Here is a 15,318-nt window from a genome sequence, read left to right as displayed (position 1 = left end):
CCAAGTCGACTGTCGGTGATGTGACTGTGAAGTTGAAACGCGAAGAAAAACCACAGACCAGGCAGACTTCGTGTACTGACCGACGAGTATTGCAGAGGGTGTTTGTAAAAGATCGCACGAACTCGACGGAAGGAGTCACTCCTGACTTCCAGTGTGCTATCAGCAGTGCACCTACAACAGCTAGTGTAGCTAGGGAGTTGAAAAGAATGGGGTACAGTGCTCGATGTGATGACCTCAACGCACAGGAAAAATAATTATCAAAATCTGAACTGTGAAGTCATCCAAAATTCTAGTTGGAAAACCACACTCTTTGTTATACTTCTCAATTGGTCACGATCCCACTTTGTTTATGAACTGAAAACTCTAATATTCACGAGAAACTGCTCTGAAATTAACCTGAACCGACAAAATTGTGTATATATTCCCTGGGCCGGCCGCGGTGGTCTCGCGGTTCTAGGCGCGCAGTCCGGAACCGTGCGACTGCTACGGTCGCAGGTTCGAATCCTGCCTTGGGCATGGATGTGTGTGATGTTCTTAGGTTAGTTAGGTTTAAGTAGTTCTAAGTTCTAGGGGACTGATAACCACAGCAGTAGAGTCCCATAGTGCTCAGAGCCATTTGAACCATATATTCTCTGAAACTTCAAAGGAATTAGAAAAAGTAACAAAATTTCGTGAATCACACACAATACTGTTAACAATCGCATGAACACTGGGGAGTGTTCACCATACATCTTCCCACTTTTGAGTATAACCAGTGTCTCTTAATACTACGACTCGTAGCAATACAATATCAAAAAAACTTTTATTACTGGGTAAAGAGTCACTACGTGATTTGACAGCTGACATTTATAATTCCCTCTCACGTCAGAAAAAGCACCAATACGGGAATAGCAGCTTTTACATTATTGGTCAGAACGCAAGCAATTATGGCAGTCGCCGTAATTTTCGCGCGAAGCCATATTTCGCGACAAAATACTCATTAGTTACTGTCATATATCTAGTCTCATAACAATACATAAAACTACATAAAATAACTACAATAATTTTGACATGCGAGGAGAATTAGTCCTAATGAGAGGAAGAAGTTTATATTTACTGGTGTTTCAACAATGACTACCAGGCAACTTTTAATTCACTGATTGTAATTTTATTTTCGTTAACAGAAAGCAAACATAAACTAAACAAAGAATTTATTTGAATAGAGTCTGTAATTCTTATACTTTTAATAGAGAAGGAAAGTTTCTAGTTCAGGGGATAGCGTTCGGCGAAATCTCATAACTTTTTGTTGCACACGAAGCGTTGCGTTAGGCAGCACGATGTCGGCGGTTTACGATGATGAGAGCAGGATACAGGCAGTTCCGCTGGTTAATCTTCTCCGGCGAAACGCAAATAAAGTTCCGGCACAGCTGTATCATTAACCCCGTGGTGATTAACAGACCACAAGACGCCAGTATACGACCGTTGTTGACTTGTCCTCTCTTTCAAAGCACATTACGTAGACATCGCTCGTTTTTACTCTTTATGCACTGTCCGTGACACTATCGTCCATAATTACACGGTTCGTCACATTCATATAGTCTTAGCCACAAATACACAGTTGATAGAATTGTTCATGTATGTGAAGCACACCGTAAACAATGTCCACTCTGTTGTCGCATTTCAAACTTCGACAACGTCACTGAAAGCCATTTACATTGCAGAGTTAATTTTCACTTTCACGGTTTGATAGAATGTGATATACAACAGTTCCACCACCCAAAACCAATACCAGCAAAGTTCATTCGAATAAGGGCACAGTTCGTGTCGGCCACAACAAAGTAATGTTAGCGGCACTTTCAGAGTCCGGTTTGTTTGCTCTTAAAGTTCGCTGGCGATGGCATTACATACCGCAGTGGTAAAGAGAATTAACAATCTGATAGTTCGGAATCACTGTCCATACAATTACGTATGCTTTTCATGCAACACAGAACTATTTTTCCCGCGCACGCTTCACAGACACGCCATCCACCAGCCCCTCTACTACGCAACAACCTTTCAACTCTCGATATCACTATCGCTGTCCCCTCTCTATAGATGTTATATCGTTATCGTAAATTACATAAACCTTTATAAATGTTATTGACTGCATTTTTCACAATTAGTAATATTCCAAAGGAGAACTTTAGAAACTTCACCACTGGTACAAAGCAAGAAACATATTTATCCATTGGTAAACGAAATAATCACAATTACATCTTTACATTTAAAAACCACAGTAGAATGTTACATAATCACAATCAGAAATGCCCATATGAACGAGAGAAAAAGAATAGAAATCTAAAGAAAATCACGAAAAAAATTTTATAGGCCTAATTAGCAATGCCTTCACGTCGAGCAGTGCTGTGGGCAACGTTAAGCGACGCTCGTGGCGGTGTGAAGAGTGAGTGACTGCAGACATGAGTCACGCTGTAACCTGTCAAAGCGACTGTAGGGTTTGGATTTGGTGAATTCCTGGAAAACGATACTTGCCGTCATGTGGAGCGCCAACAGTGAAGTGTGGACTAGCTCTTCTTACGGTATTTGGGTGTTTTTCGTGATTAGTTAGCGTGTGAGCCCCTTAAGCAAAAACTAAATTCGGAGGGGTGCGAACACATTTTACAGCATTGCGTTAGGCGCACAGTAGGGCAACAGTTGGGAGATGACGGTAGTTTGGATCAGCATGACGGTGCTCGCCATCACGACTGCGTGAGGCAGTGTTCTGCGGACAGTGACACTGCTGAAATGATCTTGAACAGTCCCTCCTCCATTCTCACCAAAAAAGCATAACACGAAAACGTAAGGATTCCTTGAGACTAAGCTACAGTGTGTCCCAGTTCCGTTAGCACTGCTTATGTCAAATTCCAACCTGCAGTGCCGTCTTATGGCGACGTGCGGCGTACTATCCCTGAAATTTCAGCAACACCTGTGTGAGAAGTCAAAGCACTGACATTGCCACACAGCAGACGTCGTGGCCCTGAATGTTACAGTAGGTACGTGTGCGACACTCGTCGGAAAATGGCAGCGGAGCAGTGACGCGACATCAAGTTTTTTGAGTCTTCCAGCGTTTGTAGTCGAGAATTCGTCGAATTAGACCCGAATACCGAGAGGAAGATTTCTGGTTGCACTTCCGTGACGACACCGTAGCCCAAATAGCGAAGATTGTGCACGAGATTTTGGCCAACAAATGGATCACAGTCCTCAATCACCCACCGTATTCGCTGGATTTGGTCCCAGCCGACTTACCGACACGTTGGACGGACCCCGTTGATACACCAACAAATCAAGAAACTTGATTCGTGACGTAGTCGTGAGCACGACCGTACATGTTAGCTCGTTTCCGCCATTGTGTCACGTCTCCATCTTTACTGTTGTTACCCCGAAAAACCGGCTGGACCACACACACCTGTTCACAGTGTGTTGTTTTCCTGTCCTACAGGCTTTCATGTTTTTTGGGAGCAGACGTTCAGTGAACCGACTGCCCTGAGGGAACCTGAGAGCTTCGAGATGTAGTTGCGGACTCAGACAGAAACCGCACAAAAACAGAGCTTTTGCTGAAATTCCAGTAATTATTTCGATACTAATAATCGTTAATAAGCTCTGACTTGTCTCACTGATATCTGAGGAATCACAATACGTCAAAGGGAAAAATTTTTAGCTGTGAGAGAATGCGAAAACTTAGCCAAATTCAAACAGTAATCTCACTGCCACCGAGTACAGAGACTGTCATTTGCGTAAACTGCTCTCACTCCTATTTCAAGAACGTTTCTAATTAAGCTCAAGTCTAATTCACCGTAGCATGTTCCGTGACCATTGAACAGAAGCAGTACTCCACGGGCAAACTACTAAACACTTCGTCAGAATCCAAATTCATTATCGTTACATTTGCTTTAACAATTACATTAATGCACCACATAAAAGTTCCCAATTCGGCACAGCATTGATTAGTGCGTGACGAAGCCCAATATATCACAGCATTGTTTTATATTATTTAACATTTCATACGTGGTTAATCTTCGCCCGTTGAGGTTACGTGATCTTTGATGCGTACCACATTCTTGCCCGGCCATCTCGTATCCGTTGTAGGTGACCAGTTACCGGTTGGAAGACTGACAGCGGTACCAAGTGACACATATCGCGCTTTCTTCAACGTATTTTACACAATGTTTAAATCCGGCATTTCCCTCATTTTGGAACATGGTTGCATCCTCAGCCGTCTATCAGACAATAAGCCGGTTGCGAGCTGCTTACGAAATAAGCTCAAAGACCAAAAAAACGACGCACCACGGAGGAATTATTCTGATGGGGCGGTAATCGGTAGATGTAATGCACAAACAAATCATTACAGTTTCAGAATAACTGGGTGACTTATTCAAGAGAAATAACTCCAAAAAATGAGCAAGTCAATAACGCGTTGGTCCGCATCTGGCCCTTATACAACCATTTATTCGGCTTGGCCTCGATTGATGGAGTTGTTAAATGTCCTCCTGAAGAACATCGTGACAAATTTTGTCCAACTGGTGAATTAGATCGTCAGTACCCGCACCCAATTGGAGGGCTCTGCCCACAATACTTCAAGCGTTCTCAATTGGGAAAGGATCCGGCGCCCTCGCTGCCCAAAGTAGCGTTTAACAGGCGCTAAGGAAAGAATTATAACGCTCTCTCCCTGTGCGGACGGGCATTAACTTACTGGAATATAAGCTTAGGATGGCTTCCCATAAAGGGCAACAAAACGAACCCTAGAACATCGTCGACGTACCGCTTTGCTGTACCGCGGATGAAAAACAAAGCGGTCCTGCCGTGAAGAGAAATCACTCCCCACTGTCGGGCACTACGGCGGGCCACAGTCGGGCTGGTATACCACCGCTGTCCAAGGCGTCTCCAGACATGTCTTTGTTGGTCATCGGGGCTCAATTGGAAGCGGGACTTATTACTAAAGACAATTCTGTTCCAGTCAATGAGATTCCAGGCCGAAGATGTGCCTGGAGAAGCCTGGACAGAGGTAGGATACCAATCTGAACGTCACTTGCCGTATGGCCCAATAACCAGGAGTGAAGGTCTAGGGTAACGTTGCTTTCCAAAACAGGACCCGTTCGGTTGTCATCCGAAGTATTCTTACGGCACACGCCGTTTTGTTGCCCTTCGTGGCAAGCTATCACGGGTTTACATTTCGCGCGGTGAAAATTTCTTCTGCTTGTCTTTATACTTGCCAATCCCTACCTTTCTCAGGAAGCTCGCCAGATATCCAACAATTGAGAACATCTGGAGCGTAATGAGCAGGCCCCTCCTACCAGCTCTGAATCACGACGATCTAAAGTGCTAGTTAGAAAAATTATGTACGATATCCCTCGGGAGAACAGCCACAACTCCATCAATCAATGGCAGGCCTAATAACTGCTTGCGTAAGGGCCAAAGGTGGTCCGACGAATTATTGATTTCCTCAGTGTGTGAAGGTCTTTCTCTGGAGTAAATCATCCAATTTTTCTGAAATTGTAATCATTCGTTCGTCTGTACAGGTACATCACATCTACTGATTTCCGTCCCACTCGAATAATTTCTTTGTGGCGCGTCTTTTTTGTCTCGGAGTGCATTTTACACAACGATTAAACGCAGAATTCCCCACGCTTTTAGCCGGCCGGAGTAGCCGAGCGGTTATAGGCGCTACAGTCTGGAACCGCGAGACCGCTACGGTCGCAGGCTCGAATCCTGCCTCGGGCATGGATGTGTGTGATGTCCTTAGGTTAGTTAGGTTTAGGTAGTTCTAAGTTCTAGGGGACTGATGACCTCAGAAGTTAAGTCCCATAGTGCTCAGAGCCCTTTTTTTGAACCCCCCGTTTTTGACCATGGTTGCACGTTCGGCGCTGTCTTTATCAAATGACGAGCAGGTCGCGAGTTGGCTTACGAAATAAATTAGCCTCGTTGCAATAATCGGTCCCCCGCAACAGCCGTGACTTACGTCAGCGTAGGATGGATGCCACGCGACTGCCAGGTATCTGTTTCCACACGAACTACTGCGCTCCGAAGTGACACATGTGCTTTTCTGATGGGGTGACTAATACTTTATCCCAGTGAACTTCGTAAGCATGTGATTGTCGCTTGCAGTAAGCTCAGTGCATCGGCCACTCTGGTTGCAGGCTGGGTGCAAGTGGACGAAGCGACAGGAGAGATGAACGTGGCCGGCCTGGACTACGAGAGCGTGACCAGTCTCTTCATCTCGCTGTCCGTCTCCTGCGAGTCTGGACCAGAGCAGCAGCAGCAGCAGCAGTCGCGGCGGCTGCGTCACACGAAGGACCAGCCAGACTGGTGAGAGGCACAAATTCAGGGCTTTAAAATTACACATATCTGTACATTTGATTAGAATCGGTATTCAAAAGAGCTTTGGAGGACTTACGGCTAAATAAGGCAGAAGGGATAGATAACATTCCATCAGAATTTCTAAAATCATTGGGGGAAGTGGCAACAAAACGACTATTCACGTTGTTGTGTAGAATATATGAGTCTGGCGACATACCATCTGACTTTCGGAAAAGCATCATCTACACATTTCCGAAGACGGCAAGAGCTGACAAGTGCGAGAATTATCGCACAATCAGCTTAACAGCTCATGCATCGAAGCTGCTTACAAGAATAATATACAGAAGAATGGAAAAGAAAATTGAGAATGCGCTAGGTGACGATCAGTTTGGCTTTAGGAAAAGTAAAAAGACGAGAGAGGCAATTCTGACGTTACGGCTAATAATGGAAGCAAGGCTAAAGAAAAATCAAGACACTTTCATAGGATTTGTCGACTTGGAAAAAGCGTTCGACAATATAAAATGGTGCAAACTGTTCGAGATTCTGAAAATGTAGGGGTAAGCTATAGGGAGAGACGGGTCATATACAATATGTACAACAACCAAGAGGGAATAATAAGAGTGGACGATCAAGAACGAAATGCTCGTATTAAGAAGGGTGTAAGACAAGGCTGTAGCCTTTCGTCCCTACTCTTCAATCTGTACATCGAGGAAGCAATGATGGAAATAAAAGAAAGGTTCAGGAGTGGAATTAAAATACAAGATGAAAGGATATCAATGATACGATTCGCTGATGACATTGCTATCCTGAGTGAAAGTGAAGAAGAATTAAATGATCTGCTGAACGGAATGAACAGTCTAATGAGTACACAGTATGGTTTGAGAGTAAATCGGAGAAAGATGAGGGTAATGAGAAGTAGTAGAAATGAGAACAGCGAGAAACTTAACATCAGGATTGATGGTCACGAAGTCAATGAAGTTAAGGAATTCTGCTACCTAGGCAGTAAAATAACCAATAACGGACGGAGCAAGGAGGACATCAAAAGCAGACTAGCTGTGGCAAGAAAGGCATTTCTGGCCAAGAGAAGTCTACTAATATCAAATACCGGCCTTAATTTGAGGAAGAAATTTCTGAGGATGTACGTCTGGAGTACAGCATTGTATGGTAATGAAACATGGACTGTGGGAAAACCGGAACAGAAGAGAATCGAAGCATTTGAGATGTGGTGCTATAGACGAATGTAAGGAATGAGGAGGTTCTACGCAGAATCGGAGAGGAAAAGAATGTGTGGAAAACACTGATAAGGAGAAGGGACAGGATGATAGGACATCTGCTAAGACATGATGGAATGACTTCCATGGTACTAGAGGGAGCTGTAGAGGGCAAAAACTGTAGAGGAAGACAGAGATTTGAATACGTCAAGCAAATAATTGAGGACGTAGGTTGCAAGTGCTACTCTGAGATGAAGAGGTTAGCACAGGAAAGGAATTCGTGGCGGGCCGCATCAAACCAGTCAGTAGACTGATGACCGAAAAAAAAACAGCTGGAAACACACGCCAAAGCGCAGTGCTGTGGTAATCAGACCTCCACTTAAAACCGTTTCTACATTGTTGGTCATTAAAACTGCAACAGCAAGACAGAGAGGGTATACAGCATAGCAGGGAGAATACATGATTACATTTGTAGGTAATTTGTGAATTTACAGGTTGAAAAATTTAGTACATACACAGATCTGCCCCTTCAGGCAGCAGCCCCACTTCTAACCCAGTTGATCGTACTGCTCGGCTTACAGATGCCTGTGCGCCATTCCATGCTGTGTCAGCCCTGTGCCAGAATATGTATGTGTACAACAAAGAACGCCCTAATTTTAAAATTAAATTCACCAGGGGAACAGTGCAAAACTTGTACGCTTTTATAGTTTTAAATAGTGACAGTATTTGGAATAAGTGTAGTCATTGTAATAGCGGTAGTTGTGCGAATGAAGAGAAATCGCCCTGAAAAATGAACCAAACGACGTGAAATAATAATAATGAATTTTACGATACGTCCTTGAATATACAGTTCCATGTACATAATTCTGACCAAATTTCTTTACGGTGCGTTACAATACCTCCATGTACATAATATTTGACATAAAAATGTAATCTTTGTGTACTTTTTGTTTTCCATTTTCTTCAAGACATACAAAACTGTTAGTTGGTTTAGTTACCCCTGAAAAGACTACATACCATTATTCATGAGTAAAGACTGAATTTGGTAAGTACAATCCTGTTCTTTGAAGCGTTTGTCCCTGTCATTCGTTTACAGTGACCGCAAATGCATTTTAAAGGCAATTTTCTTGTCAATTGAGAAGGCTTGCTTGTCTAAGATGGTGTTAAGTTCACCCGTGCTATTGTAACAGTTTTCTTGCTGTCAGCCAGCCGTGCATTAATTGTAGATTCATTGAGTTTTGATACAACCATGTCTGCTTCATTGACTAAGCCCTGTTTAGCATTCAGATTGCTAATCACCATGACAAGCGTTTTTCTAGTATAAGTTTGTGTGGTGGTAATCCTGACGGATGTAATAAATGTAAAATTTCCGCAGGATGTTTGTCGCTTCGGAAAGTACATTCGCTTAGAAAAGTCAACTTGTACGACAGACAGAGATAATGGCTATCGCAATGTTTATGGTTGTTAAATATGACAATGCTGTATAAAAATCATGCAATTAATAATTACTCTAAAAGGAATAAAATGGTGTTTATAATAAGATAATATGAAAAGGGAGGTTGCTATTCGTGCTGAATAAGTTAGCTTCGTAAAATACAGGCACGAAGCTCGGCGTCTATGATGGCCTTTTGCCTATGATAGTTAAAGTCTATTTAATGGTAAAGTTTTACACAAATAGAAAATTTTGGAGCAAAACCGGTATGCAGTGACAGAAAACTGTTAAAATGCCTTTCTAACGATACCTCATTCATCCCTGTACGATTAGTATGTATTGAAAAAAGAGATATTGACTTGAGAAATAATATATATGATGAAAACAAAGCTCGATAGGAAAATGTAACAAAGGCCCAGAGCGATCAGCTCCACCGCTGAAATGTGAAAGAACGCTAGCGACCGAAGGAAGAGGTTCAAATTACGTATTCAGTTGATCAACATGTGTTTCTGGTACTGGGATCTCATGGGTTAGAAAACAGTATTACTGCAACATGGCGCAGTCGTTTAATATGCCAATGGGACCCACAGAGAAAACCATTTGCAAGCTCTTCCCCAAATTCGAACGGAAAGTGTGGCCGATGATTTGGCGGGGAATGTCGACCGCAGGTCAATCCTGAAACTGTCGTTACAGTTTCTGGGATTATTCAGCAACATCCGAAGAAATCCGTTTTCTGAGAACTGCAGCAGAGACTGGTTTGAAGCGTTTCAGCACGCGTACAACAGTGGAAAATTGAAATGTCGTGTGGCTAGGGCTTTCCGCACAGTAGACCGTTCGCCTGGTGCAAGTCTTTCGATTTGACGCCACTTCGGTGACTTGCATGTCGATGGGGATGAAATTATGATAAGGACAACACAACACCCAGTCCCTGAGCAAAGAAAAATCTCCGACTCAGCCGGGAATCGAACCGGGCCCTTAGGATTGACATTCCGTCGCCCTGACCACTCATCTATCAGGGGCGGACTCGCAATACAGAGAAACAGTGTACAAGCATCGCCATTCAAAATAAAAAGCCGCCAGTTCATTACCGTGACCGCTGTGCGCAAAGGGCTCACTTTGCAAAACAGATTCTCACAGCGATTGGTAAGGAGGGACTTGATGTTGGTTACAAGTGGTTCACAAATGAAGCAGTTTGTTGCATTCTCCTATCGATCTTTGTTTCCTTGTTATTTTAAAGCGGGGAAGGCCTTTGGTGGACACCCTGTAACCGAAAGCACTGAATTTTTACTTTGATTTTTTTAAATTTTAATTTAAAATTTAATGTTTCATCAGGAAGCCAAATGTAACGCGGGTACCTTTGTTATTTTTGTGAACGAGATTTTAGCTTTCGTTTGCCATGCCGTGCCTACACAATCGCGTCAGCTAGTTTCTCTTTCCTAACACTGCACACTCATTAGCTCTGCGCAATAAATAGTTAATATCAAGACAACTAGACCCAGAACAACAAACAATGAAGTAAGCAAGCACAATTGTGTTTTTCTATTTTTGCATAACACGTTACTGAAATATTCAAAAAGAAATTAGAATAACTGTAAATTTGTTGTTTTTTGTAAACCTTGGAAGATCCTAAAAGTAAAATTAACAGTGAACTACGGCAAAGCTAGGATTACAATAAATCAGTAAAACTTTGTTTTTTTTATCTACGAGTCATTTAGTTATTTTTCAGTATAAAAAACATCAGTTAACAGTAAAAACTAAATAATCACTTATTCTCTATGCTGAAGGCATTTCATTTATACTTCTGTTACATCATATTAGCATTACTGCACAAACGTTTGTGTTGCCTATAACTACTCTTCCATTAACGTCCGCAGCTCGTGGTCTCAAAGTCGCGTTCTCGCTTCCCGAGCTCTGGATACGGCTTTGATTCCCGGCGCGGTCAGGGATTTTCACCTGCCTCGAGATGACTGGGTGTTTGTGTTGTCCACATCATGTCATCATCATTCATGAAAGTGGCGCTGATAACCGCGCATTTGAGCGCCCCACAGACCAAACATCATCATCATCATCTTCGATTAACAACGAATAAGCAGCGAGCAGTTAACACAGTATGGTACTTTAAAATACCATATTAAACGTGTACCTGCTGCTCGCCTTGTTGCGTTCCTTGGCCACAATGCATGCTGGAATTGTTGTGCGACCAGTTTCGATATAGATTTAGTCTCGAAAAAATCTTGCACGTGAGGCAATAGCATACTTGAGACCACTTTCTACTGAAAATGTAACAGATCGACGTTTTCATGCAATACTTTACTGCAGGAAATTGTTGGCCTGTTGTGCTCAGCAGCCGTCGGCCGGACTGCACCGATGTCCACGAACGACTGACTGCCACTGGCCGATAGTCCCTTTGCGCGTTGCGTGCCAAGGCAAGACAAAGGCTCCAAACTATAGGAGTTAGTACATTTCCTACTTCTCTGGTTGAAGACCCACGTACAGGAATTTATTAGAAAATCATTCTCTCAGGAACAGATCAGTTATTTACAAACATTAATAACGAAAATAATTTGTTAGGCACATATTTGCAATGAAACAAATGATTAAGTACATGTTGCATAAATATTAACAGTTAATCATTTGTTATAAAGTCAAAGTATACAAAATCTAATCTATATTAAATTATGGCGGCAGTAACATCAGATAATAGGCAAAATATATTGCTGTTACAAGTTCATCAATTGCAGTACCGTAGTTGGGGAATGGAGGTGTGCCAGTCCTTCCGCAATGCAAGACCACATCCTTTCAGTTGATAAGAGGGCTGGAGAAGATGCTGGCCAGGATTACACTACCGCACCTTGTTACCGACGTCGGTTGGGGCAGCATGCATGATAAGCGGTGTTGTGTTATCTCGCTCAAAGATTCAGAGGCCTTGAAAAAAAGGGACAGCGCTTAACACCTCAGAAACGTAACGGCTGCTCTCCAAATTACCGGTTATGTGACGCAAAGGTGATGGTTTTGTGTACCCAGTGGCATCCCATTCCATCGCCTCAGTATGATGATTATGATGATGATGATGGAACCTACACAAATGGAAGCGTCCTTTGCGATTATGTATTAAGTACAGCGAGTCGTCTGTGTGTACAATTCTCTCTCTGTATGTGTCACTGTGAATGCACTGATAGTCCGTTGGGCTCTAAACGTCGTTGAGTCGACTGCATGGTAGTATGTCTTGCTGCAAGCTATTCTGTTAATTGCCTCAAGCTACATGATGTCGCTGCTCGATCCTGCTTGGTCGAACAAACATGTTTATCCTCTTGGGTGCTAGTTGATTGGGGCCCTTGAGATTTTGTATCAGTTGGTTTTTCCTTCCTCAACCCATCAATTTCATACTTGTACCATAGTCGTGGCCTATGCCAGCCGCAATGTGACGGGTATTATTTCTGGCTAGGCCACACCACTGTCGAATTCCAAGTGGTGGTAGATGTTTTCTCTCTCAAACCAGGCACGACACAATCTCCTCGCAAATAACTAACATTCATATGCTGTTTCTGAATGAGAAACGTACTACATAATCTTTCTTTATACACAGAATGTAGATGACGTTAGCCGGTCTGTGTGGCCGAGCGGTTCTAGGCGCTTCAGTCTGGAACCGCGCGACCACTACGGTCGCAGGTTCGAATCCTGCCTCGGGCATGGATGTGTGTGATGTCCTTAGGTTAGTTAGGTTTAAGTAGTTCTAAGTTCTAGGGGACTGATGACCTCAGAAGTCCCATAGTGCTCAGAGCCATATGTAGATGACGTTACTCATCCTATTTTGTGGAATTTCACCGAAATGCTGATCATTTGCATACCTAGGGTTTTTTCGCACCTCATATCAAATAGTTTATCTGCAGTTTTGATGAGCAGCAATGTATATAATATTTACCATGTCGCCAAAATTTTGGTGATAACATGCAACTCGAAACTTAAATTTAAGGCAGTCGTTATTGAATTGTAACGATCTGCCACATTAGTGTGATAACTCCCAACGCAGTTTAAGTAAGATAAATGAATATTTTGAAAGAAATTAAATAATTTAGAAATTTGTTTAATGTAAACACACACTCTCGTGGCAACAGTCACCTGAATTAATGAAATAGACTTTGGTATGAGGTCACTCATCAACCTGAACCCACTGACACATGGCAAGTTCCAAAAGTAAACACATTTCGCCATTTGACAATCTGACTCCTACATATCATTCCGTTTATATCTTCCGCCAATGGTAGAGAACCGTATACTCGCTGCGCCGTGAGTGGCTGAAAGCCAGATGCATTAATGATACACGCAAAGGCACGAGTATTTCAATATAAAATAATACTAGATGAGTACCCGGCTTTGTGCTGCTATGTACTTACTCAAATCTCCCTCTCTCTTTGTCGATATCCTATAACCCCCTCTTTCTGTCCATATCTTATTGCCCCTCTTTCCGTCCATTCTCCTCGTCTTTCCTATCTCTGTCCATCTTCTCCTTCCTCCTATCTCTGCACATCTCTTCCTCCCCCCTTCCCCCTGCCCCCTGTTCGTCTCCTTCTCATCCTCCTTCTCTCTCGATCAACACGCTATCACCTCCACCCCTATAGGAGATTGATGGTTCCTACCCCCACAGTATTTCTTTCCACATAGTAAATAATACGTGTACCAACTTTGGTTGATATCGATCTACATCTACATCTACATTTATACTCCGCAAGCCACCCAACGGCGTGTGGCGGAGGGCAATTTACGTGGCACTGTTATTGCCTCCCTTTTCTGTTCCAGTCGCGTATTGTTCGCGGGAAGAACGACTGTCTGAGAGCCTCCGTGCGCGCTCGAATCTCTCTAATTTTACATTCGTGATCTCCTCGAGAGGTAAAAGTAGGCGGAAGCAATATGTTCGATACCTCATCCAGAAACGCACCCTCTCGAAACCTGGACAGCAAGCTACACCGCGATGCAGAGCGCCTCTCTTGCAGAGTCTGTCACTTGAGTTTGCTAAACATCTCCGTAACGCTATCACGCTTACCAAATAACCCTGTGACAAAACGCGCCGCTCTTTTTTGGATCTTCTCTATCTCCTCAGTCAACCCGACCTGGTACGGATCCCACACTGATGAGCAATACTCAAGTATAGGTCGAACGAGTGTTTTGTAAGCCACCTCCTTTGTTGATGGACTACATTTTCTAAGGACTCTCCCAATGAATCTCAACCTGGTACCCGCCTTACCAACAATTAATTTTATGTGATCATTCCACTTCAAATCGTTCCGCACGCATACTCCCAGATATTATCCAGGGGTTTAGGAGGAGGTTTTCACCTCTTGCTTCACACATGACTGCACATGTCACACGTATTTCACTTATATTTAACATATTTCACACAGATACTTGGTACACATATTTCGTCTGTATCTCTAGCGAATTTTGCCCTGCAGTTTTGTTTTTACGAGGCTCGATGTTTATATCGTTATAACTCCTGAACTATGTGTCGAACAATGATATTATCTTGGAGGTGCATTGGTGCATGTGGATACTCTCTGTTGAGAGGTGTATTGCGAATAGAATTAGCAGTAAAAAAGAAATCAATTAAAATGTCATCCATGAAGCTTCAGTTTTTCACAAATCTCAGTTTTTCAAGAATCTCCCAAACTATTTGCCGTACAATGTTATAATATTGCATTTCCATCGTAAGTAGCATGTCTACCAAGCTTGATTGAAATCGATCCAGTGGTTCAGGAGGAGATGTGTACATTGAAATCGATCCAGTGGGTCAGGATGAGATTTGTACCATATATCCATGCATTTTTATAGTATATTAACCTTTTACCAGCGGATTCTCCTCCACACACATGCAATGGACACACCTCTTGGTCCATCTCCTCCCCCCCCTCTCTGCCCATCTCCTCTCTGTCCATCTACTCCTCCCACCTCTTAGCCCATCTCCTCTCTTTCCATCTACTCCTCCCACCTCTTAGCCCATCTCCTCTTCCCTCCCCTCTTTCTGTCCATCTCCTCCACCTTCTGTCTCTTTATCTATCTCCTCCCCCTCTCTATCACCCTTCCTTTGCCCTGTCTCCCTATCCATCCCCTCCTGTACCCTCTCTCCTTATCCACCTCCTCCTGCCCCATCTGTCCCTATCCATCATGTCCTGCCCCTCTGTTCCTATTCATCTGTCCTGCCCTGCCCCCCCCCCCCTCTCTCTCTCTCTCTCTCTCTCTCTCTCTCTCTCTCTCTCTCTCCCTGTCTTCATCTATATCTATCCATGTCAACCTTTTCCCACGCATGCCCATCCGCATGTGTAGCCCCTGCAGAAGAGGTTGATGAAACAGGCTGGTAATACAATAATAACA

General features: G+C 43.2%; 1 protein-coding gene across 1 annotated transcript in view; it reads left to right on the top strand.

The window, feature by feature from the left end:
* LOC124711480 overlaps window positions 1-15,318 on the top strand; it is a 120,901-nt gene that overhangs the window by 44,460 nt on the left and 61,123 nt on the right. Inside the window, exon 5 of the mRNA XM_047241588.1 lies at window positions 6,150-6,318. Coding sequence (XP_047097544.1) covers window positions 6,150-6,318 — 169 coding nt within the window. The remainder of the gene's footprint in view (window positions 1-6,149; window positions 6,319-15,318) is intronic.

The sequence above is a fragment of the Schistocerca piceifrons genome, chromosome 8, assembly GCF_021461385.2.
Source record: "Schistocerca piceifrons isolate TAMUIC-IGC-003096 chromosome 8, iqSchPice1.1, whole genome shotgun sequence".
Lineage (NCBI taxonomy): Eukaryota > Metazoa > Arthropoda > Insecta > Orthoptera > Acrididae > Schistocerca > Schistocerca piceifrons.
This window is presented reverse-complemented; position numbering and strand designations above follow the sequence as displayed.